This window comes from Centruroides vittatus, unplaced genomic scaffold, assembly GCF_030686945.1.
Source record: "Centruroides vittatus isolate TY-2023 unplaced genomic scaffold, ASM3068694v2 contig_990, whole genome shotgun sequence".
In the NCBI taxonomy this organism is placed as follows: domain Eukaryota; kingdom Metazoa; phylum Arthropoda; class Arachnida; order Scorpiones; family Buthidae; genus Centruroides; species Centruroides vittatus.
The window spans coordinates 566,792-584,463 of record NW_027122659.1 but is presented as its reverse complement, the minus strand read 5'-3'; the positions used below and the strand labels follow the sequence as shown (position 1 = coordinate 584,463).

General features: G+C 31.3%; 2 protein-coding genes across 6 annotated transcripts in view; one reads left to right on the top strand and one right to left on the bottom strand.

Annotated features, from left to right (window-relative positions):
- The window catches only part of D1 (D1 chromosomal protein), a 58,024-nt gene extending 51,976 nt beyond the window's left edge, over positions 1-6,048 (top strand). For all 5 annotated transcript variants that reach the window (XM_067283512.1, XM_067283516.1, XM_067283513.1 and 2 more), the window contains 3 exons: positions 256-309; positions 470-543; positions 5,304-6,048. In XM_067283512.1, the coding sequence (XP_067139613.1) occupies positions 256-309; positions 470-529 (114 nt within the window). In that variant the 3' untranslated portion in view covers positions 530-543; positions 5,304-6,048. The remainder of the gene's footprint in view (positions 1-255; positions 310-469; positions 544-5,303) is intronic.
- Positions 6,049-10,275: 4,227 nt separating this feature from the next.
- The window catches only part of LOC136986088 (repetitive organellar protein-like), a 40,843-nt gene continuing 33,446 nt past the window's right edge, over positions 10,276-17,672 (bottom strand). Inside the window, exons 7-12 of the mRNA XM_067283549.1 lie at positions 17,206-17,295; positions 16,015-16,091; positions 12,164-12,303; positions 11,985-12,073; positions 10,582-10,662; positions 10,276-10,513 (exon numbers count right to left, since the gene is read on the bottom strand). Of these exons, the coding sequence (XP_067139650.1) occupies positions 10,292-10,513; positions 10,582-10,662; positions 11,985-12,073; positions 12,164-12,303; positions 16,015-16,091; positions 17,206-17,295 (699 nt within the window). The 3' untranslated portion in view covers positions 10,276-10,291. The remainder of the gene's footprint in view (positions 10,514-10,581; positions 10,663-11,984; positions 12,074-12,163; positions 12,304-16,014; positions 16,092-17,205; positions 17,296-17,672) is intronic.

The following is a 17,672-nucleotide window of genomic DNA, read 5'->3' as shown; positions in this document are numbered from 1 at the left end:
GTTTTCCCTTTCTTTTTTTTACATTAGTAAATGGCATACATATTTGTTTCTATTGGATAAATAAAATTTTATTTTCATCCAAATAGACGTACGATTATTCCAAAAAAAGTCACACTTCCTCACCAGACCCACGTTATCGAGCAAGTCGCTTATTAAATGCAACCAATTAATCATAAGATTCTGACATTTTAAGTTTATAGGTAAAAAGTAAAAAAATAATTATATCATTTGTAAATTCATTCTATTTGGATATAGACTTCTCCAAAGAAAGGTTCAGGTGGTAGAGGACGTGGACGACCAAAGAAAACCGTAAGCCAGAATTTTCAATTTTACTACTAAAAGAAAAAACAGCTATGCATTGTTAAATTATTACAGTTTTTATTTAAATATAATTTATTTCTTAACACTTACCATTTTTTTGCATCAATATTTAATGAATAATTTTTGTAATTTGTAAATCTTTATTTAGGATACTGCTAACGTCACAGATTCCGAAGAAGGAAATAGTGGAGAAATTGAAGGAGAGTAGTATTTTTCAAAATGGTATGATGATGAAAGTATATGATTAATTTAGAAATTAAATTATAAGGTGATTTTTATATTTTTATGAAAGGAAGATGTGAATTTTAGTATTTAGAAGAAAGTTCCTGCTTTAGAGTTAACAAGTTGATTTTTATGCTGTGTGTTAATATATACCAGACATAGGCAAATGCGGCTCTTGCTGAAAGTGTTAATTTCTGCTTTTTATTCTTATTTTTACAATTTTATTTCCACAATTTTGTGAAAATATGTAATTATATATATATATATGTAATATTTAGTAATTTATTTCCAAGTTGGTGCAATAAATTAATTTGACATTTCAAATCTATCCTTTTAAAACAAGTTCTTGACCTGGATGGGGGACACCCTATCCTTTCCTGCCTTACCATACTATCTGCCACGACAGTACAGAACTGCGGCTCCCATGCATTTTGCAAAACCTACATTTCGGCTCCCACTGAACTCTTGCTTGCCCACCTCTGATATATACAGTAGAGAGTCGTTAATCCGAATCAATTGGGGACTGGGGTTGTTTGGATAACCGATTATGTACGAAAAAATATATTAACCGGTCCGATGTTCAAATTTTTCTCCGTTGCGTGTCGCTTCGTATTGAATTTTCGTCGATTTTAAGCCTAAAATTTTTATAATAATAATCGAGGCTATTGTATCGTTAAAAATTATTTCTTCATTTTGTATGAACAAAATAAATATATTGAAGAATATAAAAACATGAAAATTATACTTTAGAAGTAAATCTAGTATCAAAAACGTTCAATTCAGCACGACACAGTCCGACTGAAAATTGTTCGGATAACCGGGGTTCAGATTAACTACTCTCTACTGTACTTCAAAAATAATCTGCCCATTAGCTTCTTGATTGACTACATGATCAAATTTGATAAATTCTAAACTTACAACCTCCAAGAATACAGAATATAAACATTTTTACTGTTGAAAAAAACCTTTAAAGTAACATTGCTTATGTGGGAAACGCCGGGAGGTAGGACGGAAGTCGGACCTCCTTGTTCTCGGCGAATAGGTCGGCAAGACCCGCCCCACTGTCAAGGATGGCTAATTTTGCGCGATATCCCGACTTGTCGGGATCGGTCAGTTACTTGTCAGGTCGAGTGGAGGAGTGTGTGTGGGGTCGTCGATAAAGAAAGGCAATATCCGTATAACAGGACAACACAGATAATGGTTTATTGGAACATAGGAACTACTACAGAAACGCTACGCATCCCGTCCCTAATCGCGGGAGAGAGAGAGCTCACAATTGTTTGGGGATTCATACCTCTCGGTGATCGATTTTGATCGAGGATGTTCGTCGGACTCGGGCGTTTTCCTGGCGGAGCGACAGGTGGGCGGCAGGATTGGCTTGGCGGCTGAGGCTTCGGCGTCTCGACTTGGCTTTCGAGTCGGATATGGTGTCGCCGGGCAGTTCGTCTTCTTCGGACGTCAGCTCCCCGTTCTCAGAGATCTCCCCCCTATTTATACTCTAAGTCCCTTCCGCCCCGATCACCAATCGCGATCGAGGATGATGACTTGAGTTCCGTGACTCAGGTCGGATCCTGAGAAGGAGGGAAGTGAGTTTGACGGCGGAAGATTGTACATCCTTCGAACTTGATCGTTATCGTGGATCGCGATCGTTATCTCCCGAGAGGGCTTCGAAATAATTAAAAATTTAACATTGGACAGGCCTAATACGGGTTTCACACTTACACATGTTTAAATTTATTTGAAGAATGCGCTCGGCGTTTTGTTTTTCCTGATCTCTTAGAAACTATTGTAATCTTGGGTAAAAAGCAGAATGTTCTATTGTCGTCTCCCCAACCATGAAACGCCTTTCCAGATTTGGATAGTCTTTTTTGAAGATCTTGTAAGAGTCAAGATGACATAAAATCCTTTAGTGACTCAAACATAGGTCAGATGCCAGCAGAACTCTGAGCTGCCATTTCATCCAAATCTCGAGATTTTCTTTATTATTCTTTAGGGAGTAGACATAAGTTTAATCCAGTTAAATTCTTCTTTTATTGCTATTTCTGGTCTTTATTTGTACATATTTTTACACAATAATCCTCTAAAGCTGGAACTTAGGTTATGGTAATAAAGACAACACCTTCCTTACACTGTTCCGGCAATAATCTTTAATAAACAACAAATATTTTCGGCCTCTTTAGGGGCCTACTTTGGGTTTTACACTATTCTAAATGGTGTAAATGGCCAAAAACGTTCATCGTCCATGAAAGATTATTGCCAGAAAGGTGTAAGGACGGCATATTTTTACAGTAACACATCTTTTTCAAATAGTTTTGTTTAAGCTAAACAAAACTGCTAAAAGCAGATGCTTGTTTATGAAAACCATTATCAAAAAATTAGAAATAATGTGAAATTAATACAATAATATAAATGTGTATTCGGTAAAAATTACAGGTTTTGTTTTCAAGTTTGATCAATTTAGTCAGAAATCTGACAGAAATAATAATCAAAAAATTTCAAAACGACACTAAAAATTGTAAAAAGTTGTTAATATAAATTTTCCTCCTGTATGAGAATATAAAATTGGCATTGGGATTAACGGATAGAGAATCATCTTAAACCTTAGATAGAAGCTATAGAAAATTACCAGCTTTTAGCTATAGACTAGGAATAGTTTGTTGGGAAATACAGTAGAGCATCGATTATCTGAATCAATTGGGGATGGGTTGTTCAGAAAATCGATTTTTCGGATAACCAATTAATATATTTTTTCGTACATAATCTATCCCATGTTGAAATTCTTTCAAATCCTGGCATGTCCCTAAGTACCCTCTCATGATCGCGCCAGTGCTGCCAGCTAAAACACGCACACCAACAAAAATAATATTGGAGTAGCCCAAGACATAGCCAAAGATTGCAGCACCACAGCACTAGTGGAAATTGAAATTTGCTGACTGGAAAGCAAAAGCTTTTGGTTAATTGACGTTTCGGTTGATCAGTATTTAAATAATCGATGCTCTACTGTAAAGCTTAAAAATAATTTGAACAAAGAAAGTTTTTATTTGGTCTAAAGCAGGCATGTCAAACTCATGATATTACAGGCCACATGATCTATTTTGTATTAAGTCAGGGGCCGCATGTTTTCAATGTTCAAAAAATTAATAAAATATGATTTTCAGAATGATTATATTATGTATTATGTATTTATTAGACTCAATGTATTGTATATTATACATACATAGACATTTTATATATCATGTTATTTTTTAAACTTAAACTGTAAATATTTTATATTTTTTATAAAAAACAAAAATAAAAGTTATAATAAGAAATAAACAAAATCACAGTTTAATATTACTTTGTCAAATATCTTCTAAAATGTTTTTCACAAAGCAAGTCATCAAAATTTGGTCGAATATATTCAGCTGATGAAATTTTTAAAATTGATGATAAATGTTGATCGGTTAATCTTGACCTTTCTGAATTTTTGTTATTTTTCATTAAAGAAAATAGTCACTCGCATAAATAAGTGCTTCTGAACATAGCCAGTATACGTGTAACAAACGATAACATTTTAGGAAACCGATCTACAGATAAATATGTATTCAAATCTGGAATTCCAACTTCCATACATTTTTGCTTTAGCAAATTATCACATTGGATTTCAATTAATTCCATTTGTAAGTTTTCATCAACAATTTCTAGAACAGTTAAGGAGGATGCATACATGCAGCGCGGCAAAGAAAAGCGGTATCGCAAACGCATATTCGCCGCGCGGCTGCACGACCACACAAACGGCAATCCACTTATATTTCAGCACACGCGTTCAGTATTCAAGATGGTGAACGATACCGACACTGTCGCTATCCACGTGTTTACAAATTTTGTTTTCTACGACTTGCTTTATTTAGCTAGAAGATTTTGTCGAAGATTCGAACGAAGTTATTGGATTACATTGGAAGATATTTTCTTGGATTGAGAAGGTACTGGTGTACAAAATACACTTATTCCTTGGTCTTTGAATTAAATTATCATATGATTATTTGTTAAATTTATTATCCTTTCCTCTTTATTCTGATGTTAGTTATCTCGGTTAACCATGTCGAACATTCCGCCATTAAAACACCATGTGATTGTATTTTCTCACGTGACTACCAGATGACCTGTTATTGGCTGATAGAAACGCGTCTTGGTGGCATGAGAAAAGCGGCACAAAATGACTTCTGCGGCGAGAAAGTGTCGTCATTCTGCTGCTTTTCCTTGTCGCACCGCATGTGTGCATCTGGCTTAAGAACAAAGAAAGATTCCTAAGCCTAACATAACATATTAAAATATGTACAAATATACAAATATCAGTATGGCTGATGGCAACACAAACATGTGTTGTGTGTTGGATTAGATCGCTCTGCGTTCTATCGTGTTTCTAATCGTCTTGTGTTTTTATCACTGTTTGGCTTCGGCCGCCGCTTTTCAGCTGCTTGCGCCAGCGCGCAGCGTCCCAAGCAATCACACAATCACACACGATGCCAGCATCAACCAAAAAGTTCAAACTTCGAGCGTGAAAGCTTGATATTTAAAAATTTTTAAAAAGTCTCGGTGGGCCGCGTGTTTGACATGCCTGGTCTAAAGTGATAAAGTATGTTTGCTTCCAAGTTAAATTAAATTATCAACCGTCCTAATTGACATTTATTTAAATTGTATACATTAAAAAAGTTTGTGTAATTTTTCTGGCATTTCAAATTTCAGTTTATTTATGTATTTATTTAATAAATTTGTTTTAGATTTCTGGGAACTACAATTGCTGTTTGCTGCAAGAGACAGCAAGAATTAAATCATTTCAGCGTAGTATCTTCACGAGAACAAAAGTGTCGACGGCACCATTCATCATGTCATTTAAACTCTATTATTTAATGTAGCTTTGCATAGTGATACCAGTATTCATTTTACTTACTGAGTGTAGTCCAACAATCTATTCGTGTGTTTTAGTTTTATGTTTATTACACGTGATTTTACAAATTATTTTTTAATGGTATGAATTGTAACTTGTGGTATTCTATATTTAAATTACTACTTTTAAAAAAGATGTAATCACACACTATAATACGATACTGCTTAATCAGAATTTTACTCCGGCACAGACAGATACTTTATTTTTAAATACATTTTTAGAATTTTTATTTAATTTGATTTTAGTAGTAATTTTATAACCGGTGATTAGATCTGTTTTAATGCATTTTATACCTGGGTAATGTGGAGTACAATATTTTATATTTGCCATTTAGAAAAATGTGTCATGTTTTGTAATAATTCATCTTCATTGTACACATCCTGTAATTGTCATATTCTAATTGGACTCTACAGTATTTAAAGGCAGCACAAAATTTAAAGTGTGCCAAACATCTTCATTAATTTTTATTTCACATTTTAACATGATCTTTACATACAAAAACTTTTTTTTTGTAATTTGTATTCATTAAAAATTGAATGTAGAATTTTTCTGTTAAATAAACTGTGTTCCCAATCACATTAAGTGTTCTCTTCTATTGACAGGTGCTCATAAATGTTTTAAGCACAAGTGGAATTTTTTCATTTCATTATCTAAATGGAATCTGAATAAATATATTTTTACTATGCTAAAATATTAAGACGGGGGAGAGAAATTTTGACAATTATATAAAGAATCAAAATTGTAATTATTTAATATGTAAAATTTAAAAAAATAAGATTAAAACACATTAAAGATCTTTTACTTTATATACTTCCATAACAACTTGAGACCAGTAGCTATTTTCCAAAACAACTCCCCTAAAGATACCCAAAAAGAAGAGGCAATCCAGCTAGTTTGATTTCCGCTTCCTTTAGAGCACTATGTGGTGTTTGACCTTTGGCGGCCGACCATTAATTAATTGCATACATGTGTCCATCCGCAGCAGTTTCTGACACTGAAGACTATAGTCTTCAGTGTCATTTTTCTGCATTCTCCAAAGTTTCCAGTCAGTGGCTACGACGGTAGGGTAGACGTACCAGTTTTGGCCAGAAAACAAATTTAACTTAAAAATATAATCACCACATATTCAAATCTGTCCAATGAAACAAACTTTTTATTGTTAACTGTTCACACAGTTAACAATAAAAAAGTTTGTTTCATTTGTGATTATATTTTTAAGTTAAATTTGTTTTCTGGCCAGAACTAGTACTACACTGGCCAAAACTGCTACATCTACCCTATATTGATGACAAGATAAAACTATACTATACATTAGTGAAAAGAAAGCAATTATTTATTGTGATGTCGTCACAATGTTGGGCTGCAAATTTTAATTTATTTAAAATATATGTTAGTAGTGTCTTGTCCCGTACATCATACTTTCTCTTTAACAATAGATGACTGGCAAGACACTAACTAACACCTTTCGGGGAAATTTTTGAATCGAAATAACATGACTTCTAATTTGTATATAGTTAATTGTAGCCTCCTTCCCCTAAGATTTCCATATGTGGTCTCGTCTTTTCTCTGTTGAACTCCGTTCTGGAGATTAAGGAAAGATGGAGAGACGACAGTGGGAATTTATAGGTCTACAATTTGGTCTTAAGTTGTGCAAATTTCATATGAGTAAATCAAAATGTTACAAAAAAAACTTAAGATAAAATATCATGATATATAGATAACATGGTCATGTCACTGTTTTAAAATCCATAATATGCCAGTTTCTGCCAGTAGATGGCATTTGATTGTATTTAGCCCATTTTCTCTTTGCTTTTCTGCTTTTTGCTGTTCTGAAAAAACAGTTAACTACAAAACTATGAGTTATTTCTACAATTTTCCTGTTTTGTAGAATAAATGTCAGAACAAAAAGGTATTAAAAATAAAACAAGATTGGTCAAGCCTATCTGATAGCATGCTTCACAAAAGTGATTCCAATATTTTAAAAATAAATTTATAATAATAATAAATTTAATATAATTATTAATTTAATGCAATATACTAACTGGGTAGTTTTTACTATAGCTTACAGTGACCGTAAATGAAAATACTCGGTTCCCTTTTGCACATGCACGTGCACAATGAATGGATCTAACACAACATAACGTTTAGGTAACACCTAAGCCTAATGTTGGAAATTTTTTGCTGACAGAGTTTAGGCTTAAATTATAAGCCTAGTTTCCAAAGTTTGAATTGAATGGATCGGCAGAACATAACAAAAGTAAAGTCATTGCGCATGCGTGTGGAGATCAGACAGATACACAAAAGTCGTAACATAAGCAATTTACCACTACCGTGAAACATGCTAAAAATGGCAAAAATTGAATACCGTATTTTACGGACTATAAGACGCACTTTTTTCTTCGAAAATTGCCTCCAAAATTCAGGTGCGTCTTATAGTCCGTAAAATACGGTATTTTGTTTAAATAATAATAATATGCATCAATGGTATATTCCATTGATACAGATGCCAATTAAGAACAAAACAGCAAAATATATATATAATAATAATAATTTTTAAAGCAAATACTTTATTAACAACACAAAATAAAAATAATTCCAAAGGTATATTAATTAAATGGAACAGTTGTAATAATATTTTACAATCAAGCTTAAATGAAACTACTAGGTGGAGACTAGTGATGAGTTCATATATAGTAATAGAGATAGTGTTATTGCTGATTACCTATAAATTATTCTGAAAGGTTTATTGCTTTTCGGGTAGTGAATGGTAGCAATGTGTTGCTCCACACAGTTTCAAGTCCCTCGCTAAACGAGCTTAAGAACATTTATTATAGAAAGGAACTTATTGAACAAAATGTGTTGCGACAATAATAATATTAAATGAGCTAAGTCTAGAGCGAGAATCGAACACATGTCGGAACTGGGAAGTCGAACGTTGACTCTGGCGCTTGTAGAATTGATAAAATTTGGGAAAACTGGAGAATAATATCAATAGATTGGAACAAATATTTTGTGACTGTTGAGTCTGTCTCGGTATCTGTCATATCCACGTACAAATTTCTACCTCTCCCACCCCGACTTGGGTTCACAATTCAGCAACCTCATAACGTTATAGGCAGGGTCATTTTTTTATCTAGGATGGAAAGACCTAAACTGGGGTCTTTTTATCCTAGATAAAAATACCTTGGGTATAAGTCTTTCCTGTTACTTTAATATGAACTATTAAAGAATGAAAAAAATTAATTCCTTTGTGTTTTATGCCTCGAGTAATATATTTCTCAATAAACATACTCATTAGATGTTATAGCTTGAGAATTTCCTGCTGATGAACTGCTCTTGCATCTGCCCACATAAGAATCTAATTGCATTTTGTGTGTATTTCAGTTACTAAAAAATAAAATTAGTCAAGTATATAAATTCTGTTTTATAATTATCATGGAGAAAATTTACCTTTTGTATCAAAACATGGTAATTTAACTGGCTTATGTTGTAATGATTCATATTTGATTTTCATTTTGATGGTGAAGTTTTTTAGTAGGAAGCTTTTTACACGAGTAAGGCACATTATGAAATTTAGTGGAAATAGATTGGGTGTTAAATCCCACTTCCCACAACATCTCAGGAATATCAACAACATTACTGTTTATCGCGTGCTTAAATTTTTTCAAAAAAACCTGTCATCAAAGTAAAGGTCACTTATACTTGACCTTGTTGTTAACTTTTGATCAAATTGCAGTATGTGATAATTTCATAGGTTTACTTCACCAATTTTTGGCTTTAAAAAATGCCCCTTTTCAATTTTCCATTATCTTTTTATACAGTGTAGCCTGACTTACAACCAGGTGCAAAACATCTGGGCATTATTCTCAACTTCAACTATAATAAAATACAAATTTACATTATTTGTAGTTTTAGATAGAAATATTGTACTTATTGTAGTAACCTGTATTCATCTTAGTTAAATTACTGTGAATAAAATGGCAGAAAACCGCACCAGGTAACAGATAAAATATCTTTCCCATATACAGTCAAACCTGTTTTTATGCGGTCTTTTTTTGTGCGATTTTTTTTATTTGTGCGGTATAGTTGGCGACTAGTCTCGTGCGATTTGTCATGTCTCACGTTATATAGTAAATAAACTTATTATAGCATAAATGAACTTATTATAGTAATATTATTGCATGAATATGCGAAAAATGAAATAATTTATTTTTTAAATCAACAAAACACCACCTGGACAAAAATATGTAAAACAGACGATAGACGAGACGATGCAGTCAAGTGCTGACATCTGTTGTCAATAAATTCTATTTCGTACGGTTTTGAGTTATTTTCTATGTGAGACTTTTTTTATGCGGTCCCTATTGACCGCATAAAAAAAATATTTTTTTAATTGTGTTGCGAAAACTATATTTTAAAGCCACTCGTGAAGTTTCGTGCGATTTTTTTTTATGCGGTCCCTATCCACCGCATAAAAACAGGTTTGACTGTATATGTATTACAAAAATTGGGCAAAATGCGGCATCTTACTTATTTTTGTTGAATGAACGAATGAAGTGGTACGACCATGTTATCTATAGATTATGATAAAATATATATTTTTGAAAAGAAGAATTTTAGGTCAGACAAGTGTGTCATGAACTCTTGAAATGTATTATAATAATTGGCTTTACCGACATTTTAATACCTATTGATTACATAAATATCCCACAATACTTTTTCTCCAAAGTTACTCTACTCAAAACAAAGAAGTATTTATAATTAATAATCATTGATTTTATATGCAAAAATACAAAAAAACTATGTAAAAGCAATAAAACTTTATTGTAGAAAACGATTTTTAAAAGACGAAGACAGACCCTCATTCCACAGACTGACGTAAACGGGTTGAGTGTTTATGAATTGTTCTTCGAAACTGTTAAAATGACTCGTCAACGTATTCAATAGAGACATTCCTTTATTAATCAGGTGAATATTTTTGCTCCGTCCGCTTACGTATTCTTTAATGTATTTATTTAATATTTTCATTATTTCTTCAAACAACTGTTAAATATTTAATATTACGTATGGAATATTTAACCAATTTTATTAAAATGAATGAAAATGTTTACCTCTTGAAGACAGGGGCAATTATTTGTGTTGTCCGACAACATCCCGTGAGAACTGGTCATTCCAGAAATGAAATTCAGGATCTATAAAATGGAAAAACATTTACTGCAAAAATAATATAAATTATTTCATTATTCAAGATTAATTCTACTATATACGTAATTATACTAAGGGCTTCACTTCCCCCCTGATGATTTGTGTTGCAATTTATATGTATGTAAAACTACATGAAATTATTGTAATATTTATAATGACAAAATGAAAATTATGTGGAGGAAATTAATAAAAAATAAGTAGGCGATGCTCAAATTAGTGGCTGAAATGGAAATACCAATATAAAACAAAAATAGGTCAGAAAACAGTAATCTAATTGTTTGATGTGTTGGACTCAAATCCAATATGGGCAACATGGTTCTTCAAATGGGAGAATTATACCAAAAAAAACAATGGCATGCTTATTTTAATACAAGTATGCATTCTTGAGGTTTAATGATTTTTCTCGAAACTAGAAAAACACCGAGCAAGTAGCATAACGTACCTAAAATCCATCCAACTGTTTTATCAACGTCAAAGGGGTATATACGTTCCACATCCAATTGATGAGGCAGTCTTCCTCTTCCGTTCCCGACTTAACTTCCACAATGTATCTGCCTAAATGCGAGCATGGACGTTGACAGTTTGCCATTCAAAATATTCATTTAATGTGTGATTCAATTGCCCGATACGAGAACAGTCCCCATGCATTTCAATCCTGTCAGAGCCGCCATCGTTTGCATCTCCCAATTAAAAGAAAAATCGTCTAACCTCAAGAATGAGTAAAGTTACATTAAAATTAAGCATGCTGTCATTTTCTGGTGAAATTCTCTCCCATTTGACATGTTACGCACTCAATTTCTCATTTAAGTACTCAGGAGTTGAATTTGTGACAGCCATCAACAACTCGTTAGGCTGTCGGTGATGTGGCAGCCTAAGGAGGAACCTATTGGGCTGCCACGTTGGCAATTCGGCCTAATGAGTTCCCCCTCTCTCATATCCTATGTTAGGACATTGAATTACTGATCCAACTGGTTTGTTTAAACAGACATTTCCATTGCCTAGTAGGGCTTAATTGTTTTGATATTTCAAATTTTCCTAGTAGAAATCTGCTTCTACTCAAATATTTTGTATTGATGCATACGGCCAACATAGCTTTATTACATCAGATAAATTGAGATATATATGTATTTAGTTTCTTATATAAAATATCAGTTAATATAATTTCAAATAGTCTCAGGAAAGAAAAACAAAATAATAAATATTTAAATATTATTCGGTTATAAATATTATTATTTGTAATATAAAAACAAATAATAAATATTATGGAAAATTTAAAGTTTTATTTTAAAATGTTTTCAATTCGACATACTTCGTTCATTACTTTGAAACTGGACATAGATAAATCTTCATTCCGAACTTTTTGGCACAATTCACAAAAACTTCTATATATACATGTATCTAAACTCAGAAAAATTTTATGTTAATAATAATAATAATAATAAAATGTTAATAATAATAAAAATTTATAAAACTGATAGAAAAATATACCTGTGTGTTTACAGATCGATGTTATTGATTTTAACGGTAAAATCCATTGCAACAGTTTTAAAACGAGATTCGACGACGACAGACCACATTTTCCGCTAATTAATGGATTCAAATTAACATATTGTAGATAAGTGTCGAATCTAATTATTAAAAAAAAAAGTTTTTTAACTTAAGTGTGGCAAAAAAATCTGATTATAACAAATTGCTATCATTTAAATATTGTAAAAAAACTTAATTGCAAATATCTCGAGCTCTATGACACTGCAATGCTTTAAAGCAATTTATGTATTTCTCAAAATTAACGTAATTCGTTTTAATAGTTTTTTTCTGCATGCATTTGGAATTCGTAATGTTTCGGTTTCGATTAAATTAGCCCAAATATGAATTATTTTCAAATTAATTATGCACTTGTTAATCCATATGTCGGAAATACAATTTTAGGATGTATCGGTGATGTGTAGGAAACCTTGGTTTCTTGCATTTTGCATAAATGTTTGAAGAATATATATTATACAATATGTCCAAACTTAAGCTTAAACAATCAGATTACTTTTCTGCTCAAAATATTTGAACTATTGACATACAATAGGAGTCTGAATCTCATTCTGGATAGACATTTTTTTCTAGAATTGTCAAAATTATTTTATACTCTATTTCAATTGTTTTTTGCAGTTTTGTACAGTTAAACATTTTGATAAATTTGTTCATAAAACCAATCCTCACAGTCGGTGGTAGAATAAACTGTGGACGGAACAGACACACTACTTTTGGTGTGCAATACAAAAAACATTGCAAATTTTCCTTAGTTTGTCATATTTTACATTTAATGCAGAGTCTTATAATAAATTGAGAATAAAATTTAATTAACACATTAAACACCACAACAGAGGGGCATAAAATCTCACCCAGGGCCATTCTCCTTTTTATGGACAAAGTAGCACAAATATGATGTCTATTTAATATACCGTATTTACTCGCATATAAGATGAGGTTTTTATTCATTTTTCATTGCTTGAAAAATTAGGTCATCCTATATGTGCGAGCGAAGGATTCTTTGCATTTTTGCAATAATTTTTGTGAACTGTGTTTTTGCATTTTTTACCAGATGCTCGCCTGATGGTGTTTAAAAACAAAAGTATTTTATCTGGGTCGTTTGAATCGTTCTTGTGTATTGTCAGGAGTAAAGATGAATAGCAATAGGAAAAGCAAAGCTTTTGAATTTCAAAATCACACGGGAAAATCACAGAATTTCAAAATCACACATAGAGATGTAAGTTTTAATCCATTCCCATGTGAAAACAGATGATTATTTGGAAATTAGAATTCGGAGAAACTCGTAAGTGTAATCGACGGAGTGGATTCGATTGTTAAGAATTGACAAAAAAAGGTTTCTGATTGTCCAGCTTTACATGAACAAATTATGTTGTTGATTTTACAAGATTTTTCTCTTAAAGTTTAAAATGCCAGTAAATTTTGAGGGACAATGTGTGCATTTACGTGCATTTGACATTTTACTTGTGATTAAACAAAATAAAATTAGAATTATATCAATAAATCTAATTTTCTTCATTTTGATCTTTAAAGTCACACCTCATTCTACATGCGAGATTGTCTTACAAGCGAGTAAATACGGTAATTTGCATTGTTAAAAACATTTTTTCCTGATTATGTTATGATTATGATACAAGATGGGAAAAGATTTTGAATTCAAAACAACTTCTACCATAATCAAAGTTGCATAAATGAAGCAATATATATCAAAAAGAAATAGAATAATCCTAAAATAATATACCTACTGTTAGTTTTGCTGTTTATGTTTACTGAAAAAAAAAACAAAAATTGTTTCTTAATTATTTGTTTTTGTGTTATGTATTTTCATGATGATGTACTTATTCAAGTACATTGTGCAAGAAAAACAGAAAAGGCAAATTTCACTTATATTTCATATTTTGGAGGGAAAAATATTAACTTCCTATTATTAGTATTTTATCATAAAAAAATTTATTGGGCCAAATGAAATTTCCAATTCCACAGGCCACGCTGTAACTATTTCTGTTATGTTCATATGGCAGTGTGTTTCTCCGAAGTAACACGGCACAATTTCAATGTATAGTGTGTTGCATTTCTGCAATATAGCCTGGGTGAATTTCTAGGTATGTTGAATATTTGCAATACATGGCACGTAATGCATTAGTTAAGAGATCAGAAAATGTTTGGTATCATTAAGACTGATATATATATCAACCAACATTATATGGTACGATCTTGTTTTGTGTAGGATTGATATACATAGATTTGTGTTTTTTGCAAATGGTCCTTGGAGGTATGGTAGTAATTCTGATTATTAATGTATGGGCTGACTATTTTTACTTCTGCTTCATAATGAATTTTATAATAATGGTATAAAATTTAGATTTTGTACAGCTTGCTGTTGAGAAAAGATATCAACCCAAATCAAAAATAGAAGATTCTAATGTGGATGCAAAGAAAGCAGAGATGTTTTGCATGTACAGTCTCGAAAGTAAAACCAAAAATGAAACTTTTCACATTACATAACAAAAGTAAAATCATGAAGGCAGGGTGACGCCAAACATGTTTTAACATTTTTTTTGACTGGTGTCTAGGTAATTGTCTGGAACTACTTGGTACAGAGCACAAATTTATATGTAATGAAATTCTATGAGATTCATATCGATACATATTAAGATAATGTTTTTTTAGGCTTTTATAATGAATTTCAAGCAAATATTTGTTTCAACTTTTTAAACTAATATATATTTTCAAGAATTTTATTTATGTCCAATAAAATAATATAAACACTTTTATCTTCTCCCTGTAATCAATCTTTGTGGGAACTGTCCCAACAATTTACAAAAATCGGAAATGATTTTTCAGAAAGGGTGGGAAATCAAGAAAGTTGGAAGTGGGCCGCCTCGGCCAGTGGCTGGACCAGAATCAGAAGTTTTTCATCCATCTAGAAATGAATCAATAAGCCAGATATTCTGGTCTGAACATGGAACACAGATTTGTCAAAAAAGTCTAACATAATCAGCACCTCTGACTGTAACAGTTCAAAAACGATTCAGTGAAGAGTCAAGAACCTGCCAAGCTAGTCAGATATGTCAGTTTCCAAAATAAAATTCCAAAAACCTAGCATGGAACTATATCAACCTCCAAGTGTCCGGATGTCAGAATATTTTAATACATTTGATCTCAAACAGTATTCCATAGCAGAAAATAATTGCAATAATCTTGTCAGTGATTGTCATGCCATTGGTTTGGTTTCAGCCAGTACAGAAATGATGCACAAAAGCACTAGAAACCATACAGTTCACTTTCAGATGACTCATGGTCGCAAGTCAGTAGATTTGAAAGTGACATTGCAGAGATCGAAAAGTTTTGGAGGAACAGATCTGATGGAAGTGGTCACCATGGGATTTGAACAAGACAGTTTTCCATTAGAATATCACGGAATTATAAAGAGAGCAATTTACATAATAATAATTATTTACAATTTTTAATTTGTATTATGTAAATTGATTGGGACAGATCGACTACAGGGAGAAGATAAAGCTCCAGCTCCAACAGTAACCTACATAGAAGGGTCTGTTGTGGGAAGTGACTTCATCGATTGTGGAACTTTTTGTCACGAAGTAAACATTTTTTACTATTTGTTGAAATTTTTTAAGAAATTAAAATGTGACGAGGTCCTTTTTTATTTACAAATATTATACAATTTTGATTAGAACTAAAGTCAGCAAATTTATACATTTTGTGCATAAATTTGCTGAAATTTTTAATACATATTAATTTGAAGCATTTGAAATATTAAAAACAGTTTATTAAATTACCTTTTGCAGTTATATTCAGCTAATTTAACAAGCACCATCAGTGACCATTCAACGAGAAACTTATTAATACAATTTTCCTAAAATAAAGATTTTTATGATTTTACATATATATTACATTATCCAGTACTAATTTATATTATTATTTATCTTCACATCTTTTGTCAGAAACATTAAGATAGCTTTAAAGAATTTTACTATTATAAAAAAAATTTAATAATTAAACTACTGTATTATTATAAAATAATATTTGTTTATAGGGTGATTCTAAATATATTGAAAAATTTCAAGAGATGATTCTTTGAATAATTTCTACCATAAAAGTGCATAAGAATGTATGCTCAAAATGTTAGAGTTGTAATAATTGTTGAAATGACTATTGCTGCCATAATACGGGATTCTATCCTCCACCATTTGCACGAATTTACAAATATCGGATGCTTCAAATTATTTCATGGGGCAACAATGCAATTCCATAATTTGTCAACATTTTCAACAGAGACACATGTTACACATCCTGTAACTTTAAAAGCTTTAAAACTATGCTGTTTTGAACATATATTTGTACAGTACATGCTTTTACACTTGAAATTATTTGCATTTATTTAGAGTTACCCTGTATAAACTGTTAAAACTGATGTACAATCTGATTGATTTGAGTCTATAATTCATTATGTGCATTTCCAAATCTACTTGTCTATTAAAAATATTTTTATCACTTTATACTTTATATATATATATTTATATACATGTATAACAATGCATTTGTAATCTGTTTGCTCTAGCAAATTATCTATTTCATAAATGTAAATAAGAAAGCCACAATAGTAAGAAGAATAGCAAAATAAATACTATTCTCATCTTAATCATGACGTCCTATCTTGGTGTGCATTGAATTTATACTTGTATCAGTAAAAACCAAAATTTTTGCTTTTGTAAATAATATTTCATTACAGAAACTGACATGGTAAATGAAAAATATAGGAGAAAGCACTTTTATTGATAAAATATAACATGGTTCTGAACAGAAACAAATATGTGGAAATACAAAATGATATAAATAATATCAAGATTATTAGGAAATTTAAAAAATGCCCATAATTTATAGCTTTCATATGTATTATAAATTGTTTAATGTATTTGTTATATTTTATTTATACACTTTAAATCAAATATGTTTATGCATAAACTTACTTCGTAATATAATGGAGTTGAAGAGAGTAATACAATACGAATAAGTGGATGAATGGCTTCTTCTGTTGATATTTCATTATTCTTTGTTATCTGAAACAAATATGAAAATCTTTACCAACAATATACTTTTGAATTGATACTTTAACATTTTTTATGTTAAAGTGTATCAAATACATCAATGATCAAGTGTATTTATTAGCATCAGTTTTACAGGGTTGTCATAAAATCTTTTTGGTTACCAACATTTATTGTACAAAAAATATTTTAGATAAAAAATTATAGTTTGTGGCTTTATTTAGGGTGATTCGTAGTTATCTTTTGCTCTAATGTAGCACAGACTCCAAATGGTCCAGGTGGTTGTGCAACGACCAATATTGAAATGGTGTCTTTATAAGAAAGCTCAACATGTTGTGCGATTTTCTGAACAAAGTTGCAAATTACAGTTTGGAAAAACTTTATAAAAGACC